At 43.7% G+C, this 22,083-nt stretch overlaps 1 protein-coding gene across 2 annotated transcripts in view; it reads right to left on the bottom strand.

The window, feature by feature from the left end:
- Window positions 1-9,044: 9,044 nt before the first annotated feature.
- Window positions 9,045-22,083, bottom strand: part of LOC115120674 (hormone-sensitive lipase-like) — a 49,574-nt gene continuing 36,535 nt past the window's right edge. For both annotated transcript variants that reach the window (XM_065007944.1, XM_065007947.1), the window contains exons 7-13: window positions 21,896-22,048; window positions 19,911-20,055; window positions 16,405-16,632; window positions 16,120-16,278; window positions 14,909-15,126; window positions 12,544-12,810; window positions 9,045-12,358 (exon numbers count right to left, since the gene is read on the bottom strand). In XM_065007944.1, the coding sequence (XP_064864016.1) occupies window positions 11,957-12,358; window positions 12,544-12,810; window positions 14,909-15,126; window positions 16,120-16,278; window positions 16,405-16,632; window positions 19,911-20,055; window positions 21,896-22,048 (1,572 nt within the window). In that variant the 3' untranslated portion in view covers window positions 9,045-11,956. The remainder of the gene's footprint in view (window positions 12,359-12,543; window positions 12,811-14,908; window positions 15,127-16,119; window positions 16,279-16,404; window positions 16,633-19,910; window positions 20,056-21,895; window positions 22,049-22,083) is intronic.

The following is a 22,083-nucleotide window of genomic DNA, read 5'->3' as shown; positions in this document are numbered from 1 at the left end:
AACTCTCCTTGGTTATCGTCACAGCCATGTATATCCCCCCGCATACCAAGTCAGCCATCAAGGAACGTCAGTGGACTTTATGCAAACTGGAAACCATATATCCCGAGGCTGCATTTATTGTAGCTGGGGATTTTAACAAAGCTAATTTGAGAACAAGGCTACCTAAATTCTCTCAGCATATCGATTGCAGGACACGAGCGAGTATCACACCCAACCATTGCTACTCTAACTTCTGCGACGCATACAAGGCCCTCCCCTGCCCTCCTTTTGGCAAATCTGAACAGGATTCCATCTTGTTGCTCCCCTGCTACAGGCAGAAACTAAAACAGGAAATGCCCATGCTTAGATCTAGCCAACATTGGTCTGACCAATCAGATTCCACGCTTCAAAACCGCTTCGCTCATGTGGACTGGGATATGTGTCATGTAGCCTCAGACAATAACATTGACATATACGCTGACTCGGTGAGTGAGTTTATAAGGAAGTGTATAGGAGATGTTGTACCCACTATTAAAACCTTCCCTAACCAGAAACCGTGGATTGATGGCAGCATTTGTGCAAAACTGAAGACACGTACCACCACATTTAATCGTGGCAAGGCACTGGAATCATGGCCGAATACAAAGTGTACTTATTCCCGCCGTAAGACAAACAAGCAAAGCATCAGTATAGCGACAAAGCGGAGTCACAATTCAACGGCTCAAACACAAGATGTGGCAGGGTCTACAGACAATCACAGATTACAAAAAGAAAACAAGCCCCATCGCGGACATCGACATCTTGCTTCCAGACAAATTAAACAACCTTTTTGTGTGCTTTGAGGACAATACAGTGCAACCGACGCGGCCCGCTACCAAAGACTGTGGGATCTCCCCCTCGTGGCCGATTTGAGTAACACATTTAAACCCTCGCAAAGCTGCCGGCTCCCTAGCCGCGTCCTCAGAGCATGCGCAGACCAGCTGGCTGGTGTGTTTATGGCCATATTCAATCAATCCTTGTCCAAGTCTGCTGCCCCCACAAGCTTCAAGATGACCACCTTGTTCCTGTTCCCAAGAAAGCTAAGGTAACTGAACTAAATTACTATCAGCCCGTAGCACTCACCTCCATCAGCATGAAGTGCTTTCAGAGACTAGTCAAGGATCATATCACCTCCACCCTACCTGACACCCTAGACCCACTTCAATTTGCTTACCATCCCAATAGATCCACAGACGATGCAATCGCCATCACACTGCACACTGCCCTATCCCATCTGGACAAGAGGAATACCTATGTAGGAATGCTGTTCATTGATTACAGCTCAGCATTCAACACCATAGTACCCTCCAAACTCGTCATTAAGCTTGAGACTTTGGGTCTCGACCCCACCCTGTGCAACTAGGTCCTGGACTTCCTGACGGGCCTCCCCCAGGTGGTGAAGGTAGGAAACATCTCCACTCCGCTGATCCTCAACACTGGGGCCCCACAAGGGTGTGTTCTCAGCCCCCTCCTGTACTCCCTGTTCACCCATGACTGCGTGGCCATGCAGGCCTCCAACTCAATCATCAAGTTTGCAGACGACACTACAGTGGTAGGCTTGATTACCAACAATAACAAGACAGCCTACAGGGAGGTGAGGGCCCTCGGAGTGTGGTGTCAAGAAAATAACCTCTCACTCGATGTCAGAAAAACCAAGAGAGATTATTGTGGATTTCGGGAAACAGCAAAGGGAGCACCCTCCCCCCCATCCACATCAATGGGACAGCAGTGGAGAAGGTGGAAAGCTTCAAGTTCCTCACTGTACATATCACCGACAAACTGAAATGGTCTAAGCACAAAGAAAGTGTGGTGAAGAAGGCTGCTCTGTCACTGCTCATCCATTTATTTTATACTTCTATATTCTTATCCCATTCCTTTACTAGATTGTATTAGGTTTTGTTGTGGAATTAGTTAGATATTAGGGTTGTTGTGAAATTGTTAGATATTACCTGTTAGATACTGCTGCACTGTCGATCTAGAAGCATAAGAATTTCGCTCCACTCGGAATAACATCTGCTAACCATGTGTGTGACTACACCAGCCCAGGACCTCCACATCCGACTTTTAACCCTGCGGGATTATCTGAGGCCAGCCACCCATACAGCTGATGAAATTGAAGAGATTTTCTGTCTGTAATAAAACTAATTCTGATTGGCTGGGTCTGACTCCCCAGTGGGTGGACCTGTGCCCTCCCAGGCCCACCCATGGCATTGCCCCTGCCCAGTCATGTCAAATCCATAGATTAGGGTCTAATTAATACATTTTAATTGACTGATTTCTTTATATGAACTGTAACTCAGTAAAATGTTTGAAATTGTTGCATGTTGCATTTATATTTTTGTTCAGTATAGTTGTAAAGTGAAGCACGTGCGCCATGTATGGAAAATGCAGGCTAGATCGCAGCAAAACAAAACACATCTGGTGAACATCGGGCATAAGTCGTTTCCGAAGTTCGCAACATTGTCACGTCCATAAATATTTGGACATTGACCAAGTTATTATTTTAGCTGTCTACCACAGCATATTAGAATTGAAAGTAATAATGAATATGAGCTGAAAGTGCAGATTTTCAGCTTTAATTTGAGGGTATTTATTTATTTTGAGGGTATTTACGGTGTAGGAATTACAGGACTTTTTATGTGTCAAGTCAAGAATACAATACAGTAGGATAGAATGTGATAAAATAGAAAAAAATGACTAAATAGCCTACAATAGAATAGTCTCTCACTCTGTGTGGTTTGGTTTGGCCTACTTCTCAGAACTGAGCCAGGGTCCCTTAAGGGACCAAAAGTAATTGGACAATTGGCTCAGCTGTTCCATGGCCAGGTGTGTGTTATTCCCTCATTAGATAATTTAAGTAAGCAGATAAAATGTCTAGGAGTTGATTTCAAGTGTGGTATTTGCATTTGGAATCTTGCTGTTAACCCTCAATATGAAGTCCAAAGAGCAGTCACTGGCAGTGAAGTAAGCCTAGGCTTAGAAATCAAAACAAGCCCATCAGAGATAGAAAAAACATTAGGTTTGGCCTTAACTATTTGGTACATTCTTAAAAAGAAAGAATGCATTGGTGAGCTCAGAAACACCAAAAGGCCCGGAAGACCACAGAAAACAACTGTGGTGGGATGACAGAATCATTATTTCCCTGGTGAAGAAAAAAACCCTCACAACAGTTGGCCAGATCAAGAACACCCTCTAGGAAGTAGGCGTATCTGTGTCAAAGTCAACATTCAAGAGAAGACTTGAGTAAATAGATAGTTTACCACAAAATGTAAACCACCGGTAAGCCTCAAAAACAGGAAGACCAGATTAGAGTTTGCCAAACATCAACAACAACAAAAAGAAGCCTGTACAGTTCAGGAACATCCTATGGACAGATGAGACAAAGATCAACATGTACCATTGTGATGGTTAGAGAAGAGTATGGAGAAGGAACTGCTCATGATCCGACACATACCACCTCATCTGTGAATCATGGTGGGGGTGGTGTTATGGCGTGGGCATGTATGGCTGCCAATGGGACTGGTTCCCTTGCATTTATTAATGTGACTGCTAACAAAAGTAGCAGAATAAATTCTGAAGTGTTTAGGGTTATATTATCTGCTCAGATTCAGCCAAATGCTTCAAAACTCATTGGATGGCGTGTCACAGTGCAGATGGACAATGACCCGAAGCATACTGCAAAAGGCAAAAGTGGAATGTTCTGCAATGGCCAAGTAAATCACATGACCTGAATCCAATTGAGCATGCATTTCACTTGAAGGCAAAACACCCCAAGAACCAGCCGGAACAGAAGACAGCTGCAGTAAAGGCCTGGCAGAGCATCAGCAGGGAAGAAACCAAGCATCTGGTGGTGTCTATGGGTTCCAGTCTTCAGGCAGTCAAAGACTGCAAAGTATTTGCTACAAAGTATTAACTCACAATTTAATTTTGGATTGTTAGTTTGTCAAATTACTTTTAAGCCCCTAAAATTGGGGTGAGGTGTTCACCGTTCACTCAATTTGGATGTAAATACCCTCATATTAATGCTGTAAGTCTGCACCTTCAGCTCATCTTTCCTTTCAAATCAATTGTGGTGGTGTAGAGCTAAAATTATAACTTGTTCAATGTACAAATATTTATGGACCTGACTGTGTCAAAGTCAGATTGATGAGCAGAATAAGCTTGTTGAAACAGCCTTGTAATCAAGTTAAAGATCTGATTGACAGGTAATGAATTTAACCATAGGTCACAAAATGTCTGTTGCCCCAATTCCGTATTCTGACATATCAGCTTCGAAATAAATACAGATGTAACATGTTTGGGAGAATATATTTATTCACAAAAAATGAACGGGAAAAACAAGGGTTACAAGAGACAAAAGACTTATTGCATATGTGAAACATTCAACCAATCCTGTAAAGAGTCATTACAGGAGAAAAAAATAAGAGGAAAAACAAGTGAAAGTTAAAATATCTATACAGGAAATGTATTTTATTTTTGTAATACAGATTCATATTTTATGCACTTGTGGTGTTGTAAAATAACGTAAATAAAAATTAACTTCAAAACATGTCACTTTCTATGGCTTTGTGTAGGTTTTAATAAAATATAGTTATCTTAAATAGCTCTATATTAACCAGTGTCTTGTTCCATAAAGTGCAAACACAGAACTACTATGTAGATCTCAATGACACAGCTAACAGGACGCACGGACATCAACCCAGGCCAAAATGTCTGTTACAAATGTCAATGACAGTGATGGCAAGTTTCATATAAAACTAGACGCAATCTTTGGTTCTGCTTCAAGCCTTAATCTAACATGCACTTTATCACACAGGTGGTATTGTCTAAGTCAGGGATCTGCAAACTTTTTGGGGCTGGGAAGGGGAGCCCTTTTGTGATAGAAAATTCATCAGGACCCCCCTCATAAATCATAACTAGAGTGAGATAAAAAAAAAAGTAAACAAGGAGTTATCATGACTTCTGCAGTGTATGGCTGAACGATCCAAGTCTCAGGCCTGGGGTAAGAACATTTAAAGAACATTTGGGGCGGCAGGTAGCCTAGTGGTTAGAGCGTTGGACTAGTAACTGAAAGGTTGCAAGATTGAATCCCCGAGTTGACAAGGTAAAGTATTCTCAAGTGACCAGATTGTGTAGATTGCACAATGCTCTCGGCAAACTAAGTGGTATGCCGTCTGCTAAATGACCCAATGGAAAATAGCCTTGCATAACTCTAGCCTCAGGGTTGATCGAAAGCATTTCAACCAAGTAAGTGACAACATTTTGGATTGAAAAAGGAGACACGGCTCACCAAAGACAGGAGACAAAATCTAGTAAAGGATGCTGGTGTGTTACTGCATAGCTGTGTGTGGTGAAACATTTGACCGGGTACTTGACCTAAACAGCTTTTAGATAATATGTTGACGTACTAATAGTCTTTTCACACGGCATGTTTCAGGTTAGCCTAGAGCTAAAGATATCCCAGGGCTAAGAGATGTTGAATCCAGTGTAAATAGCCTATACATGAAGGAAATGGTTGAGGTATGATGTATAATCAAAACACACAAAGCCACTCCACACCACTTCAGCCATTTTGCATTTCAAGACCAAAATGAGGATCACACTCCCCAAAACAACTAGGAACTAGAAATTCTCCAACTTCCGAGCGTTCAAAACTGTGAAATCGAGGAAAAAGCAATCTGACTGAAAATGTATTTGAACCTTCATCAAACTCGGAATCTTGGGCCTCTTTCTAGAGCTCCGACTTTCCGACCTGAAGATCACCGACGTCATGATTTGACTTCATATTTTTCAGAGTGGCAAGTTGTTTTGAACGCGGGAACACGCACACAAATGCTAATGCATGATGCATTAAACGGTAAGTAGGGGCGGCAGGGAGCCTAATGGTTAGAGCATTGGACTAGTAACCGAAAGGTTGCAAGAATGAATCCCCAAGCTGACAAAGTAAAAATCTGTCATTCTGCCCCTGAACAAGCCAGTTAACCCACTGTTCCTAGGTTGTAATTAAAAATAAGAATTTGTTCTTAACTGACTTGCCTAGTTAAATAAAGATAAAACTTTAAATGAATAAAAGAATAAATAAAAAATTGAGGCATAGAAACAGTGGTTGCCCACATGTGGAGGGAGACCATGTTCCAATGCCCTCAAATGCCTCCTCCCTTTTCCTGACAACCTAGACTAGTAAGGTGAAAACAAGATGGTGGTAACCTCACGAGACTAATGGGCTAGCACCATGTCATGGATTTCTCCTGTGCAGTGCCCTCCTCTCAGATCAGATGAAGGATTGGTAGCCATTAAAAGAGCAGCTTATTGCAGTGGTTCCCAAAGTTGTTGCACTGTGACCTATATAAAATAATTTATTGTGACCCACCAAGAAAACAAGAACAATGTTTCTGACCAGGACCTGGTCTAAAGCCACAACCCAAATAAAAATGATTTGTCTCATAAACCACCAAGCGGTGCTAACCCACCATTACACAGTTCCATAGATATGAGCAAGGCTAGTACAGCCCTCTGACCTTGGGTGCGCTAGTAGTCTATAGGAGCCATTCAGGGCATCCCATAGGGCACATATGTCAGAGTCAAGGCCCGCGGGCCACATCCGGCCCGCAAGAAGGTTTTTTACGGCCCCTGGGATGATCTTGATTTATTATTAGAACCGGCCCGCAGCAAGCCGGCAGCCCGCAGATCTTTTACACGCACCAATACTACATTTCCCACAATGCAAAGGTGACGCACCGAGCAGTAGGCTGCTTCATTTCAATATTTATTGGCACAGCAGTCGTCAGCATCACAGTAAAATTAACTTTCAGATACCCATCAAAAATGGCAAAACGGAAGGTGGATACTGAGAACCGGGGGTTTCAAACAAGGTGGGAGTCGGAGTATATGTTCACGAAGGTAGCTGGAAAACCTGTGTGTCTTCTGTGTGGAGAAAGTGTGGCGGTACTGAAAGAGTATAATCTGAGACGACATTATGAAACGAAACACGCGGACAAAAACAAGAATATGGACATGGAACAAAGGCTACAAAAGGCAGAGGAATTAAAACGAGGCCTCAAATCTCGACAGGCTCTGTTCAAAAAAGCCAAATCACAAGGCCAGGCTGCTGTCAAGGCCAGTTTTATTTTGGCAGAAGAGATCGCTAAATCAGCCCGGCCATTTACGGAGGGGATTTCATCAAAAACTGCATGATTAAAGTTTGTGACGAAGTTTGCCCAGAAAAAAGGCAACTCTTTTTAAATGTGAGTCTGAGCAGAAACACCATTGCCGAGAGAGTAGACCAGTTGTCCATCAATCTAAAAGAGCAGCTTGTGAAAAAGGGAAAAGATTTTATTGCATATTCCTTGGCTGTGGATGAGAGCACCGACATTTCTGACATTGCCCAGTTGTCAATTTTCATCCGCGGAGTGGACTCCAACCTAAGCGTGACAGAGGAGTTTTTGGCTTTACGTCCTATGCATGGCACAACTACGGGGCATGATTTGTATGAAGAGGTGTCAAGATGTGTAAATGAGATGGAGCTGCCTTGGGAAAAACTCGTGGGTTTGACAACCGACGGAGCACCTGCGATGTGTGGACACAGGAGCGGACTGGTGGCGAAGATACGGGAAAAGATGCAAGAGGAAAACGCGACAGGTGAGCTGACAGCTTATCATTGTATCATACACCAGGAAGCGTTGTGCGGTAAAGCCTTGAAAATGGAGCATGTAATGAGCATCATCACGCGCACAGTTAACTTTATCAGAGCCAAAGGTTTGAATCACCGCCAGTTCAAGGCATTTCTGACGGAGTTAGAAACGGAGCATGGTGATTTGCCTTATCACACAGAGGTGCGATGGCTAAGCCAGGGAAAGGTGCTTCAAAGATGTTTCGAGCTTCGTGAGGAGATTTGTCTGTTCTTGGACAGCAAAGGGAAAGACACAACACAACTCCGAGACGAAATGTTTCTGTGTGAAATGGCTTTTCTGTGTGACATTACGAGTCATCTGAATGCAATAAACTTGCAGCTGCAGGGTCGGGATCGTGTCATCTCTGATATGTACAGTACAGTGAAGGCATTTAAAACCAAACTGACTCTGTGGGAGACGCAGATGCGGAAAGAAAATTTGAGCCACTTTCCCAGCTGCCAGACCATGAAAGAGAAGCTCTCTACCAGTGCGTTCCCGAGCACACAGTTGGCTGATAAAATAGGTATGCTTGCCGCTGACTTTCGACGCCGATTTGCTGACTTTGAAGCACAAAAAAGCAGGTTGGAACTGCTCGGTAACCCATTTGCTGTTGACGTGGAAAGCTCACCACCAAACCTCCAAATGGAGTTGATTGACCTCCAATGCAATGATGCACTGAGGGCAAAATATGCGGCAGTGGGTGCTGCGGAGTTCGCCCGTTTCCTCCCGGCACAATGCCCCAGCTGCGCATCCAGGCTGCTCAAACGTTGTCTATGTTTGGCAGCACATAACCTGTGTGAACAACTGTTTTCTTTGATGAACCTGAACAAAACATCACACAGAAGTCGACTTACTGCTGAACACCTCCACTCAATTCTGAGGATTTCTTCAGCTCAGAGCCTTACCCCGAACATTGATGAACTTGTGGAAAAGATGGGACACCACCAAGTATCACCCTCAACCTCAAACAAGTGAACATTACTGTGCAATCACATATTTAGAGTTTTTACTCAGTTCAAGTTTAAAAGTTAAAATTTAATATTTGTTTTCACTGCATGTTACTTCTCCTTAAACAAAGTGTTGTTTTTGATTAATAGATTTTTGCACTTTATTTTTTTGTATTTCAATCCAATTATATTTTAAAAATATTTCAGTTGAGTGGATGATAGAAAATTGCTATTATTGTTTTTTCTTTGAAGTAAATTTAGCCCACTTTTGCTAAAATAGAAAATATAGTCTACTGATGGTGCCTTGAATACCGGTTTCTTTCATTTAATGTTCATGTTATGGGGATATTTATATAAAGGAAATTTGTCTTTTGTGTCTGTTGAAAATTAAAGATTACTGACAGAGCCATAAGAAAATATTGCTTTATTTATCTGATCATATTGTAATATATTTGTTAGGTTTTCAGTAGGTTCAATTAGGTTCACTAGACTATATGCGTCATTTAAAAATTTTTCAATGAACATTCGAACAGTCCGGCCCTCGTCTTGTAGCTGATTTTTTTATTTGGCCCTCCGTCCATTTGACTTTGACACCCCTGCCATAGGGCCTGGAGTGGTGCTCGTTGGGTGTGTGTGTGGGGTTATGATATCTACTCTGGCAATGGAGACGCCAGGCTAAATCTCAATATGCATGATCAGTTATGTTGCTAGAGCACAATGAGAACTGTATTCATCAAGGACCTTGTAATGCATCAAAGCAATGGATGGCTGACAGAATGCATAGTGTTAAATGGGATCTCAGAAGTCCTGCTTGGCTAAACAATAGTATACTGTACAACACCCATGAGATTCAGGGGCTTGGGTTGCAACTCATGGCCCCATACACCCACGTGCTGCTTTACTGCTGCAATTAAAAACACATAATCATGGTTTCAAAGACGGTAGATGTTCCACCCACACAAGCACTGACAAACACGTGCAATGTTAGAGTCATTGATAGACGCATACAGAATCCACTTACCAGACACCTCACAGGACACTAAACACAGACACACAGTTACACTGAACTTACAAAGAAAGTGGAAGAAAGTCTAAAACCATCAACCATTAAACACAAGACTTCTAAAAACAAGATAACCTTGAAGGTCTTCAAGGAATCACTTAACAGCTCTCTTCATCTCTATCAGCCTGCCTCAAAACGCTGCAATAAGCAATGGCAGCAAACAGGACAGTGAATCATAATACTAGATCATGACCGTGTGCTGGATAAACCCTGCTCTTCTGGGGGGTGAGGGAGGGGGTTAAATCCAGCCAAAAGCCATCCCTATCAACCAGCATAATTCTCAACAGATCTGGCAACCCAGGCCTGTGACCACCAGACAAGGACAGCACCAGAAGTGAGGTTGTCGTCATTTATATTTAGATAAAGGCTTTCACTCCAATGTGAATCATTCATTCTCAACAAGCTAGACAGAGGCCATATCAAGTATCATATCAGATTCAGTCAAAACATAGTTGTAGCATCAGCCCCTGAGCACAGGGTAAAGATAGTGTAGAACACAGATTGTCAGTCAGCCACTGTAGAATGTCCTAACAGTACACAGAAATATATTCTCTAACTACTAACTAAAGAAGTCACCTGTTCAGTGAGTATGAACTCACTATCAGGCTTGTTCTAGATTCTCCTGCTCGCTCGGTACAGGCTGTTGGAGCAGAATGGATTCTCTGATTTGGACGGAGGTGCAGAAATGGGTCAGCTAGCAGGACGTCCCCTGGCTCAAGGGCTGTGGCAGTGTAATGCACTGCATCCTGGGATAGAGGGCTGAGTTTTTGGCAGTCAGTGCAGTGATGTACAGATAGTATGAAGAGATGGGCAGTGCATCCGTCTGCTTCAGGCTTTCTTATTGAAATATTCACTGTGCAAATAGAGAAAGGATTTCCAGTCTTTCAAAAAACATGTGCTTCTAAAGGCAGTCAGTTTATAGACAGCTAAGTGATTGCTTTTAGATGGCAACAAACAAAGGCTGAGCACAAGAAACTTAAAATCATAAGACTTAATTACTGTGTGTCAATAAAAATGATCAAAACAACAATTACTGTGTGACTTGATGCTTTACCCCCCAACAGTGACTTAAATCCAAGCACAATATAATTATGGCTCCACTGAATCCTGTTGATTTTACTGGTGAAAATGCAGCTATAATATTGCATTAGCTATTTATGATTGGATAGTTATAATATATCAGTATAATATAAAGACCAGAATATAATAATATCAACCCTCAGCCACATCTCACTGAGGTGACTGGTTGGGTGGGTAACGACTAGCTGACCACTAGTCACTACAGTGATAGAGGTTAACATTTGGCTACTTTGAACAACTAGGAATGAGCAGCCACAGAGTATGGCACTACACAGCTAGGAACATAACTTAGCATCCACCTCACAATATGCTCTTAAAAGCCTTGAACAAACAGGTATAACTATGATCCAGGATTAAAATAAAAATACAATACGAGTATATATATATATATATATATATATATATATATATATATATATATATATATATATATATATATATATATATACCAACACACAATAAATACAAATAACAAGGAATACTATGGCATAATAAGATCTATTATGGTTAACAATTTCAAGGTACTACCAAATCCTTCCAGTTTCTAAGTTTGTTGTTTCCAATGCTGCAGCACCCTATTGATGGGCCAATCAGCAGAGTAAGTGACCGAACAGCAGCAGTATTCACAACCAACTAGTTTAACAGACCTCAGAGTTCTACAGTTATTAAGCTTGATTTAGAGTGGCTCCCTAAAAGACAAGTGGCCATTAAGTTGTGATGGCACTATGTAGGAGCTCATCTGATTAGGGACTGGAATAATCTTCTATAGGGAGATGGATCGACCATGCACCACAACGCTCTGTGCTGTTTTATAATGTCCAGGCTCCAAACTCACAGTTCTACACCGAGCACAATGCAGCAGCCCAAAAGGCAAAATGGTTTAGTGTGTGTGTGGTCAACATGTCACTGTGCATGGTGCTAAACAGCAATTGAGAGTTTGAAAGCTGAAGAGGTTGCAATTAGTACTTGCTGTCCTCTCTATCCATGGGTGCTTTATTCTGTCTCTCCAAAACTGGGCACGCTACCAACTCCTTCTCCATATCCTCCTCCTGCTGCTGTTTTTCCTTCACTCTATTCTCTTCTCCCAGGCTTCATATGGCCCAAATCCCCCCCTTTTCTCCATCTCTTTTAAATCCTTTAACGAACGGTACTCATCTAGCAAACCCCTGATTATGCCTTTATCCCACAATGTCTATGTTGTTCTGTGCTGCCACACCAACTAGCCCCTCCCCATCTTGAACTAGAGCCCCTCCCCTGGCCACCAGCAGCTCCTCCTCTTGAATGGGTGCTGCAAAAAGCTTCTCTGGGTCACCTGTGGCGACAGAGGGAGTACATTGATTGGTCCTTTCCAGCTTGCGGTGCATCCGTGGCTCCTGGGGCGAGTCCTTCTGGTCAAAGACGTCCCTGATTCGGTTGACGCAGACGTTAGCCGCTTCCCTAGTCTCCCTGGAGAGCTGTGATAGGCTGAGAAAGCCGTGGGGGAGGTCGTCCACCACACACAGGGTGACTGGCTGATCTACGTTCCTCAGGCGCTTGGCAAACATCACAGAGTCATCCAGCATGGGGTCTAACGCACAGGCCTAAGGGGAGAAGGAGAGAGAAACAGAGTCAGAGGGTCTTCTAGGATCATGTAAAAAAATACTCAATTGGTAGAAAAGACCAGAAAAAGATTGGGACAAGCCAGTCGTCAACTCCATTTCCCTCCCTCTCACCACTAGGTAGTCCTCCCTCCCTCTCACCCACCACCTCCCTCCCTCTCACCCACCACTAGGTGTATGGGGGGCAGTCCTCTCAGCATGCTGTCGGGGGCCAGTAGAGGAGACATGTAGGGGTTCCTGACGACAGGCGAGGTGGCCAGCTTCATCTCAGCCAGCCGCTCAGAGCGCAGCGGTTCGAAGCCCAGGGGGAACTCCCGAGGGTGCTCCAGCACCACGCCCTCCTCCCCCTCAGGGGGCGCTATGGCTACAGAGGACAGAGCATCTGACATGGACACCGCCTCCTCTTTGGAGAGGAAGAAGCTCACGTTGTCAGGCTGGAGGGGTACAAGGAAAAACATTTACCATGGCAATACATCTATTACCATGGCAATATATCACTAGTCAAGGACCAAGACTGTGGAAACCTTATGGTATAAGATACTGGATAATACTGATGTGTCTTTCCGTTGGGACCAGACACTTGTTCTAAGAATCTACAAGCCTCAAGTATATTTTTTCCATTTCAAATCACAGGAACAAACATTGACATGTTTCACTGTGACGTCATGTGACAATTCTTCATATTCCCCCTGTAGACAGAGGCATTCATTCAGACTGGCTTTATAGAAGCACAGAGATGATCCCCATACTGACACACTACAGGTTACACTCAGACACACAGTTCTATCTGCCTGTCTGCGCCAGTTAAATCTGTGGAGGGAACAAGACAAGCAGCTTGGTCACCATCTATTTGCATAAATGATTCAGCGAGAGGCTTCGTTAAGACAAACACCAACAATTCAGTGACAAGTGTATGGTCGTAAACGCAATAAGTAGAGTTCGAACGATTATGATTTTTCAACGCCAATACCAATTATTGGAGGACCAAAAAAAGCCGATACTGATTAAAATCGGCCGATTTATTTATATAGATATATATTTGTAATAAATGACAATTACAACAATATTGAATGAACACTTATTTTAACTTAATATAATACATAAATAAAATCAGTCTCAAATAAATAATAAAACATGTTCAATTTGGTTTAAATAATGCAAAAACAAAGTGTTGGAGAAGTAAAAGTGTAATATGTGCCATGTAAAAAAAGCTAACGTTTAAGTTCCTTGCTCAGAACATGAGAAAGCTGGTGGTTCATTTTAACATGAGTCTTCAATATTCCCAGGTAAGAAGTTTTAGGTTGTCGTTATTAAAGGAATTATAGGACTATTTCTCTCTATACCATTTGTATTTCATATACCATCACTATTGGATGTTCTTATAGGCACTTTAGTATTGCCAGCCTAATCTCGGGAGTTGATAGGCTTGAAGTCATAAACAGCGCTGTGCCTCAAGCATTGCTAAGAGCTGCTGGCAAACGCAGTAAAGTGCTGTTTGAATGAATGCTTACGAGCCTGCTACTGCCTTTCACCGCTCAGTCAGACTGCTCTATTAAATCTTAGACTTAATTATAACATAATAAACACACAGAAATACAAGCCTTTGGTCATTAATATGGTCAAATCCGGAAACTATCATTTCGAAAACAAAACTGTTATTATTTCAGTGAAATACGGAACCGTTCTGTATTCTATCTAACGGGTGGCATCCTTAAGTCTAAATATTGATGTTACATTGCACAACATTCAATGTTATGTCATAATTATGTACAATTCTGGCAAATTAATTACGGTCTTTGTTCGGAAGAAATGGTCTTCACACAGTTCACAACGAGCCAGGCAGCCCAAACTGCTGCATATACCCTGACTCTGCTTGCACAGAACGTAAGAGAAGTGACACAATTTCCCTAGTTATTATTGCCTGCTAACATTAATTTATTTTAACTACATATGCAGGATAAAAAAATATATATACTCGTGTATTGATTTTAAGAAAGGCATTGATATTTATGGTTAGGTACATTTGTGCCACGATTGTGCTTTTTTCACGAATGCACTTTTGTTAAATCATCACCCGTTTGGCGAAGTTGAAGTAGGCTGTGATTCAATGATAAATTAATAGGCACCGCATTGATTATATGCAATGCAGGACAAGCTAGTTAACCTAGTAATATCATCAACCATGTGTAGTTAACTAGTGATTATGTGATGACTGTTTTTTTACAAGACAAGTTTAATGCTAGCTAGCAACTTACCGTGGCTCCTTGCAGCCACAAGGTCCTTGTGATGCGGCACTCGCGTAACAGGTGGTCAGCCTGCCACGCAGTCTCCTCGTGGATTGCAATATAAATCGGCATCCAAAAAGGCCGATTACCGACTGTTATGAAAACTTGAAATCGACCTCTAGCAGTAAGGATGAAGCTGCCACACTGATCTGAAGTCAGTTTAATCCCCCACAAATTGTTAAGGTTAGGTTTTGGAGAGGGTAATCTGATCCTACATCTGTTAAGGGCAACTCAGGGAGTATCATACCGTGGGTTCGGGGAACACCATTGCATTGTGGGCAGGAGTGGTGGGGGCAGCAGCGGGAGTGGAGTTGGCGTGGCCTGCCAGGTCCTGGCAGGTGTGGCTCTTCAGAGACTCTCTCCTCAGGGAGAAGTCAAAGGGATGCTCAGGGGGCACGGGGGGGTCCGAGTGGGGTGAGCTGATGGATGCCTCAGACACACTCTTCCTCACTGACGAAGACGTGTCTGAAGAAGAGAGAAGAGTCATTGACAAAATAAGACAGAGGCAGAGTGAGAGACAAAGACTGAGGCCATTATGGAACAGGGAAACATCAATGAAGACATATGATTGGAGGACGGGGTGAGCGGCGTGTGGTTATTGGGAGATGGATATTAAAAGCTAGAATCGTTAGATACTACATTCATTTTTGGACTCAAATTATTGATATACACCAATGATTGTTGAAGAATATAACTTAAAAATGCCTCATGAGCTTAGTTTAACTGTCAATATCCCATCAGAACCCCACATATAATCTTATTTCACCCCAATGTTGTAAACCATATAAATGTAAACTAACACTGTAAAGCTTTAAAACATGGTTAAAACTACATTTATCACATGGATTGTAAGTCCTTCCATCCATAGCTGTCTACAGTATGAATTTGAGAATGGTTACATTGCTCCAGACCCATCACTCAGCTTTTTACCAAAACAGACACAAGGTGCCCACTTTGATTATAGCTTTAAGCAATAATGGTGTCATTACGATATGATCTCCCCGTCACAACACAGCTGTAAGAGGTGTCATGGCTTGTCTGTTCTCAAAGCTGTACTCACTGAGCTCTTCTATTAATAATAACCTTTAATAATGTACACCCCCCAATGATACAGTCATTAGTCTGGCCCACAGCTGCTGTGTGTCAGGTAACATGGTGACGCCTGGAATAGTCTGCTTACTGCAGGGCTTCAACACAATTAGTGGGGAGAGCCTTCTGTGGCCTGAGAGTAAGCAGTGAATTGATATGTATGGATGAGGGTGTGACGTAACAGGGTGGTGGCCGTGGGTGATTGATGGGTTAATTAGACGTCAACTGTGGATATCAATGTCAATAAAATCTTCCATACATGGCCCTTCCGGTAATAGGAAAATATTATTTCACCTCAGTCAGACACTAAGATGCGTGAACACAATGACACAGACACACCCTCTCACCACAAGACACACGTGTACCTACCTGTTGATGCCGTGGCAGCGGCTCTGTTGGGGTCCAGTAGGGAGTGGATCCAATTGGAAGCACCCTGTTTGAAGTCTCTGAGCAGCAGGGCCGTGTCTCTTCTCACCATGCTCAAAGTGCTCACCTTCTCCACCTGCTTCTCTGCCTGGGGCTCCTCACCTGGGGTAGAGAGGGAGGGGGGAAATGTGGTACCCATCACTCACCAGCATTGATTGGCATGCACAAACACCACGCACTACACTCAGGGGCAGTAAACCATCTCTGCACCCTCTCACACAGTCTTACCTGCGTAGGCGCTGAGACACCTGGAGAGCACACTGAGGGGCAGTAGGGGGTCAAAGAGGGTGAGCAGGCGGGAGGGCGAGGCATAGGCGGTGAGCAGGATGGCAGGGTAGGCAGCTACGATGCCATCCGGCATCCGCACGCCGTGAGATGCAGCACGCATCGATGTTGTAATACACAGGTTACCACCAGCACTGTCACCGGCCAGACAGACATTCTCCCCCGTCCAACCTGAGAGAGAGGAGAGTCAGAGTCAGTAGATTGAGGCAAGAGTGTGACAGAGAAACAGAAAGAGGGAGAGAAAGGAGAAAGGCTGAGTAAGTGAGAATCTGTATAACACTTCCAAGTCCCACTCTCTGTAGCCATGTCTATATGGGGCAATGAGGGGGTGGTTGTTGATATGCAAGTACCATATAGGTGTTGTTTTATCTTGTCCCACAATGTTTTAGAATTGAGACATAAGTTGACACTATGGCCATCAGTTGAGTGAGTTCCAAGCTAACCAGTCTTTAGCTTTCTGTCTATTAAGTACCAGGAAATATCCAAAGTAAATATTGAGAACATTGGGAATTAAGCCCATCTGAAAAAGAAGGTCTGTCTATTTATATATACAGTTGAAGTCAGAAGTTTACATACACCTTAGCCAAATATATTTATTTTAAGAATGTGAAATGTCAGAATAATACTAGAGAGAATGGTTTCTTTCAGCTTTTATTTTTTTCATCACATTCCCAGTAGGCCAGAAGTTTACATACACTCAATTAGTATTTGGTAGCATTGCCTTTAAATTGTTTAACTTGGGTCAAATGTTTCAGGTAGCCTTCGACAAGCTCCCCACAATAAGTTGGGTGAATTTTGGCCCATTCCTCCTGACAGAGCTGGTGTAACTGAGTCAGGTTTGTAGGCCTCCTTGCTTTGCACATGCTTTTTCAGTTCTGCCCACACATTTTCTATAGGATTGAGGTCAGGGCTTTGTGATGGCCACTCCAATACCTTGACTTTGTTGTCCTTAAGCCATTTTGCCACAACTTTGGTAGTATGCTTGGGGTCATTGTCCATTTGGAAGATCCATTTGCGACCAAGCTTTAACTTACTGACTGATTTCTTGAGATATTGCTTCAATATATCCACATAATTTTCAGTCCTCATGATGCCATCTATTTTGTGAAGTGCACCAGCCCCTCCTGCAGCAAAGCACCCCCACAACATGATGCTGCCACCCCCGTGCTTCACGGTTGGGATGGTGTTCTTCGGCTTGCAAGCCTCCCCCTTTAACCTCCAAACATAACGATAGTCATTATGGCCAAACAGTTACATTTTTGTCAGACCAGAGGACATTTCTCAAAAAGTATGATCTTTGTCCCCATGTGCAGTTACAAACTGTAGTCTGGCCTTTTATGGTGGTTTTGGAGCAGTGGCTTCTTCCTTGCTGAGCGGCCTTTCAGGTTATGTCGATATATGACTTGTTTTACTGTGGATATAAATACTTTTGTACCCGTTTCCTCCAGCATCTTCACAGGGTCCTTTTGCTGTTGTTCTGGGATTGATTTGCACTAAAATACGTTAATCTCTAGGAGACAGAAGGCATCTCCTTCCTGAGCGGTATGACAGCTGCATGGTCCCATGGTGTTTATACTTGCGTACTTTTGTTTGTACAGATGAACGTGGTACCTTCAGGCGTTTGGATATTGCTCCCAAGGATGAGGTCTTAGCAGATTTCTTTGAAGGTAGGCCTTGAAATAGATCCACTGGTACACCTCCAATTGACTAAAATGATGTCAATTAGCCTATCAGAAGCTTCTAAAGCCATGACATCATTTTCAGGAATTTTCCAAGCTGTTTAAAGGCACAGTCAACTTAGTGTATGTAAACTTCTGACCCACTGGAATTGTGATACAGTGAATTATAAGTGAAATAATCTGTCTGTAAACAATTGTTGGAAAAATTACTTGTGTCATGCACAAAGTAGATGTCCTAACCGAGTTGCCAAAACTATAGTTTGTTAACAAGAAATTTGTGGAGTGGTTGAAAATACGAGTTTTAATGACTCAACCTAAGTGTACGTAAACTTCGACTTCAAATGTAGAGCATCAAAATGTTGTCAAAGACATTTCCCCCCGGGGACATTAAAGCCCATTCTATTCTAAGATAAAGTGGTAGTAGTGTGTTATCCTACCCAGCAGTAGGTGGTTATTGATGGCCCAGCAGTAGGGTTAGATAAAGTGGTAGTAGTGTGTTATCCTACCCAGCAGTAGGTGGTTATTGATGGCCCAGCAGTAGGGTTAGATAAAGTGGTAGTAGTGTGTTGTCCTACCCAGCAGGTGGTGGTTCTTGATGGCCCAACAGTAGGGTTAGATAAAGTGGTAGTAGTGTGTTGTCCTACCCAGCAGCTGGTGGTTCTTGATGGCCCAGCAGTAAGGATAGATAAAGTGGTAGTAGTGTGTTATCCTACCCAGCAGCTGGTGGTTCTTGATGGCCCAGCAGTAAGGTTAGATAAAGTGGTAGTAGTGTGTTGTCCTACCCAGCAACTGGTGGTTCTTGATGGCCCAGCAGTAGGGTTAGATAAAGTGGTAGTAGTGTGTTGTCCTACCCAGCAGGAGGTGGTTCTTGATGGCCCAGCAGTAAGGATAGATAAAGTGGTAGTAGTGTGTTATCCTACCCAGCAGCTGGTGGTTCTTGATGGCCCAGCAGTAAGGTTAGATAAAGTGGTAGTAGTGTGTTGTCCTACCCAGCAACTGGTGGTTCTTGATGGCCCAGCAGTAGGGTTAGATAAAGTGGTAGTAGTGTGTTATCCTACCCAGCAGGAGGTGGTTCTTGATGGCCCAGCAGTAAGGATAGATAAAGTGGTAGTAGTGTGTTGTCCTACCCAGCAACTGGTGATTCTTGATGGCCCAGCAGTAGGGTTAGATAAAGTGGTAGTAGTGTGTTGTCCTACCCAGCAGGAGGTGGTTCTTGATGGCCCAGCAGTAAGGATAGATAAAGTGGTAGTAGTGTGTTGTCCTACCCAGCAGCTGGTGGTTCTTGATGGCCCAGCAGTAAGGATAGATAAAGTGGTAGTAGTGTGTTATCCTACCCAGCAGCTGGTGGTTCTTGATGGCCCAGCAGTAAGGTTAGATAAAGTGGTAGTAGTGTGTTGTCCTACCCAGCAACTGGTGGTTCTTGATGGCCCAGCAGTAGGGTTAGATAAAGTGGTAGTAGTGTGTACCCAGCAGGAGGTGGTTCTTGATGGCCCAGCAGCAACTGGTGGTTCTTGATGGCCCAGCAGTAGGGTTAGATAAAGTGGTAGTAGTGTGTTGTCCTACCCAGCAACTGGTGGTTCTTGATGGCCCAGCAGTAGGGTTAGATAAAGTGGTAGTAGTGTGTTGTCCTACCCAGCAACTGGTGGTTCTTGATGGCCCAGCAGTAGGGTTAGATAAAGTGGTAGTAGTGTGTTGTCCTACCCAGCAGGAGGTGGTTCTTGATGGCCCAGCAGTAGGGTTAGATAAAGTGGTAGTAGTGTGTTATCCTACCCAGCAACTGGTGGTTCTTGATGGCCCAGCAGTAGGCGTAGAAGCAGTCCTCCAGGGCCCTGGGGAAGGGGGCTTCAGGGGCCAGAGAGTAGTCCACAGACAGGATGGGCACACCCAGGTCCTGAGACCAGCTCTTCAGGTACGGCTGGAGAAGAGAGAAGGGGGGTGAAAGGAGTGAGTGTACTGTAGATGGTGCAACCCCCTACCAGGGAAGGCAGAGTGCTGTTTGCAGTTCTGAAGGCTTCTTAGTGCCCCCTAGCTAGCTTTACAGGATGTGGTGTTGGGAAGGATAGGAGAGAGGTCCTGGTATCAGATGCCCACCTTGCAGGTTCTGTATTGGTGAACTACCAACCCAACCATACACTGCCTAACTCAAGTAGCAGCTTGGTAATTCTGTTATGAAAATACCAGTTATGTGCACTGTGCTCACCTTGCTCTCACTACACAGGGGTTGCTCTCACTACACAGGGGTGGTGTTAACCTGTTGTTGCTATGCAATTTGATGTCATGGTAGCTAAATGATTAGCATTCTTAGACATACTTTCCAGATCAAACATCCTTAGAATACTTGCTTTTGATATTATAACCTTGTACGGTCATCAAGTACTTAGCTAAGTGAGAAGTCAAGAGTGCATACATCTGACAATAAATCTCATCTGACAATATTAGTCTGCCCTCCTCTACAGAACTTTCTCTCCTGTCCTTCGATCGCTCCATTGCCACTCCCTCGTCTCTCTAAGCATCAGTGAGTGTCAGTAGTGACAGCTCTGCCTCTCTAAACAATACACAGAGAGCCTCACCTCAGTGGCCCATGACTGGATGTGACCACATCACTCTGCCAGACACTACCTCAACACCATCCCTGGGAATCTGCCCTGCACTTTTAAAGCCACTCTGCCATAATGGATCCCAGTCTGGCACCGCTGACATGCGTGTCGTGGTGTGCGCCTGCTTGACAATTTGAACGATCGTCATTGTCAGTACATGATGCGTTTTGAAACCCGTCAGCACCGCTGGCCAGGTCTGCCAATCACAAGGCTTGCCAGTGGACCCCATAGAGAGAGATAAATGCCCTCACAGACTCTATCCATCTCCTCACTGGCCAGGGGGAGGAAGGAAGAACAGAGTGGGTACAGTGAAGGAGGGAGAAAGGAAAGCAAAGAGCAGAGGTGGATTACAAAAATGACAGAAGAGGTCATTAAGACAAAGGAGAGTAGAGCGCAAAGGGAATAATGATCAGAAAGGAGGAAAGCATAGAGGACAGGGTTAGAGGAAAGAGTCTAGAGATCACACACAGACAGACATCTTCCATTAGGGCCTATGTAATATAAAGCCATAATAACTTCATGCAGAGTTCCAGGCTAATTCAACATGACAGGCTTGTTCCTCCTCAGATCACTTCCTATAGCCTCTGGTTGCAAGGCTATTGGAGATCAAGGGACTGCCAGTCCACTCTGGTTTCATGGTGATGCGTCTCAGTGGTTTAAAGTACCCTGCTGGTTATATAATACAGGGGGGAGAGGGAGAGAGAGGAGATGGAATGAAGAGGGAGGAGAGACAGACAGGAGTGGATTTGGGGGAAAGAGGGGCTGGCCTGCACCAATCACTGGATAATATAGTGATATAAATATATAAGTCAGTTTGTGTCCATCAACCCTATTGGATGAATTAAACAGTCATTAGCAGGAACGGCTCATTACAGGGAAGCCATGGAATGAAAACACAATCATTCCGAACATATCCTCAAGACCACCAAGTACCCATCTAACAACGCAATTCTCAAACTATTCATTAGAATGGTTTGATTCCAGTTAACAAAAATAATAAATAAAAAAAGACATTGGGGTCTTGAACATGATAGGCTGTGGAGAGAACCAGGCCACACACCATGGGTTCCCACCATAGAGACACTAGTTAGGTTAAAGGTGAAACGTGACGGTCAATTCCTCCCCAACAAACAAAACGAGAAGAGAATGTGTTATTACCTCGTGAGACTTGGAGGTCTGAGCCACAAAGCCTCCTCCGTGGTAGTGCACCAGGAGCCAGCGAGAAGGGGGGCTCTGCTTGGTCTTCATTCCCAGAGACAGGGAGATCGGACCCCCCTCAGAACGGGACAGGGACAGCAACGCCTCACTGTCCTACAGAAGAAGGAGACAGAGACAGCCAGAGAATC

This window comes from Oncorhynchus nerka, linkage group LG3 (genome assembly GCF_034236695.1).
Source record: "Oncorhynchus nerka isolate Pitt River linkage group LG3, Oner_Uvic_2.0, whole genome shotgun sequence".
In the NCBI taxonomy this organism is placed as follows: Eukaryota; Metazoa; Chordata; class Actinopteri; order Salmoniformes; family Salmonidae; genus Oncorhynchus; species Oncorhynchus nerka.
Note: the sequence above shows the minus strand (reverse complement) of the source record. Positions and strands in the feature narration are given on the sequence as shown.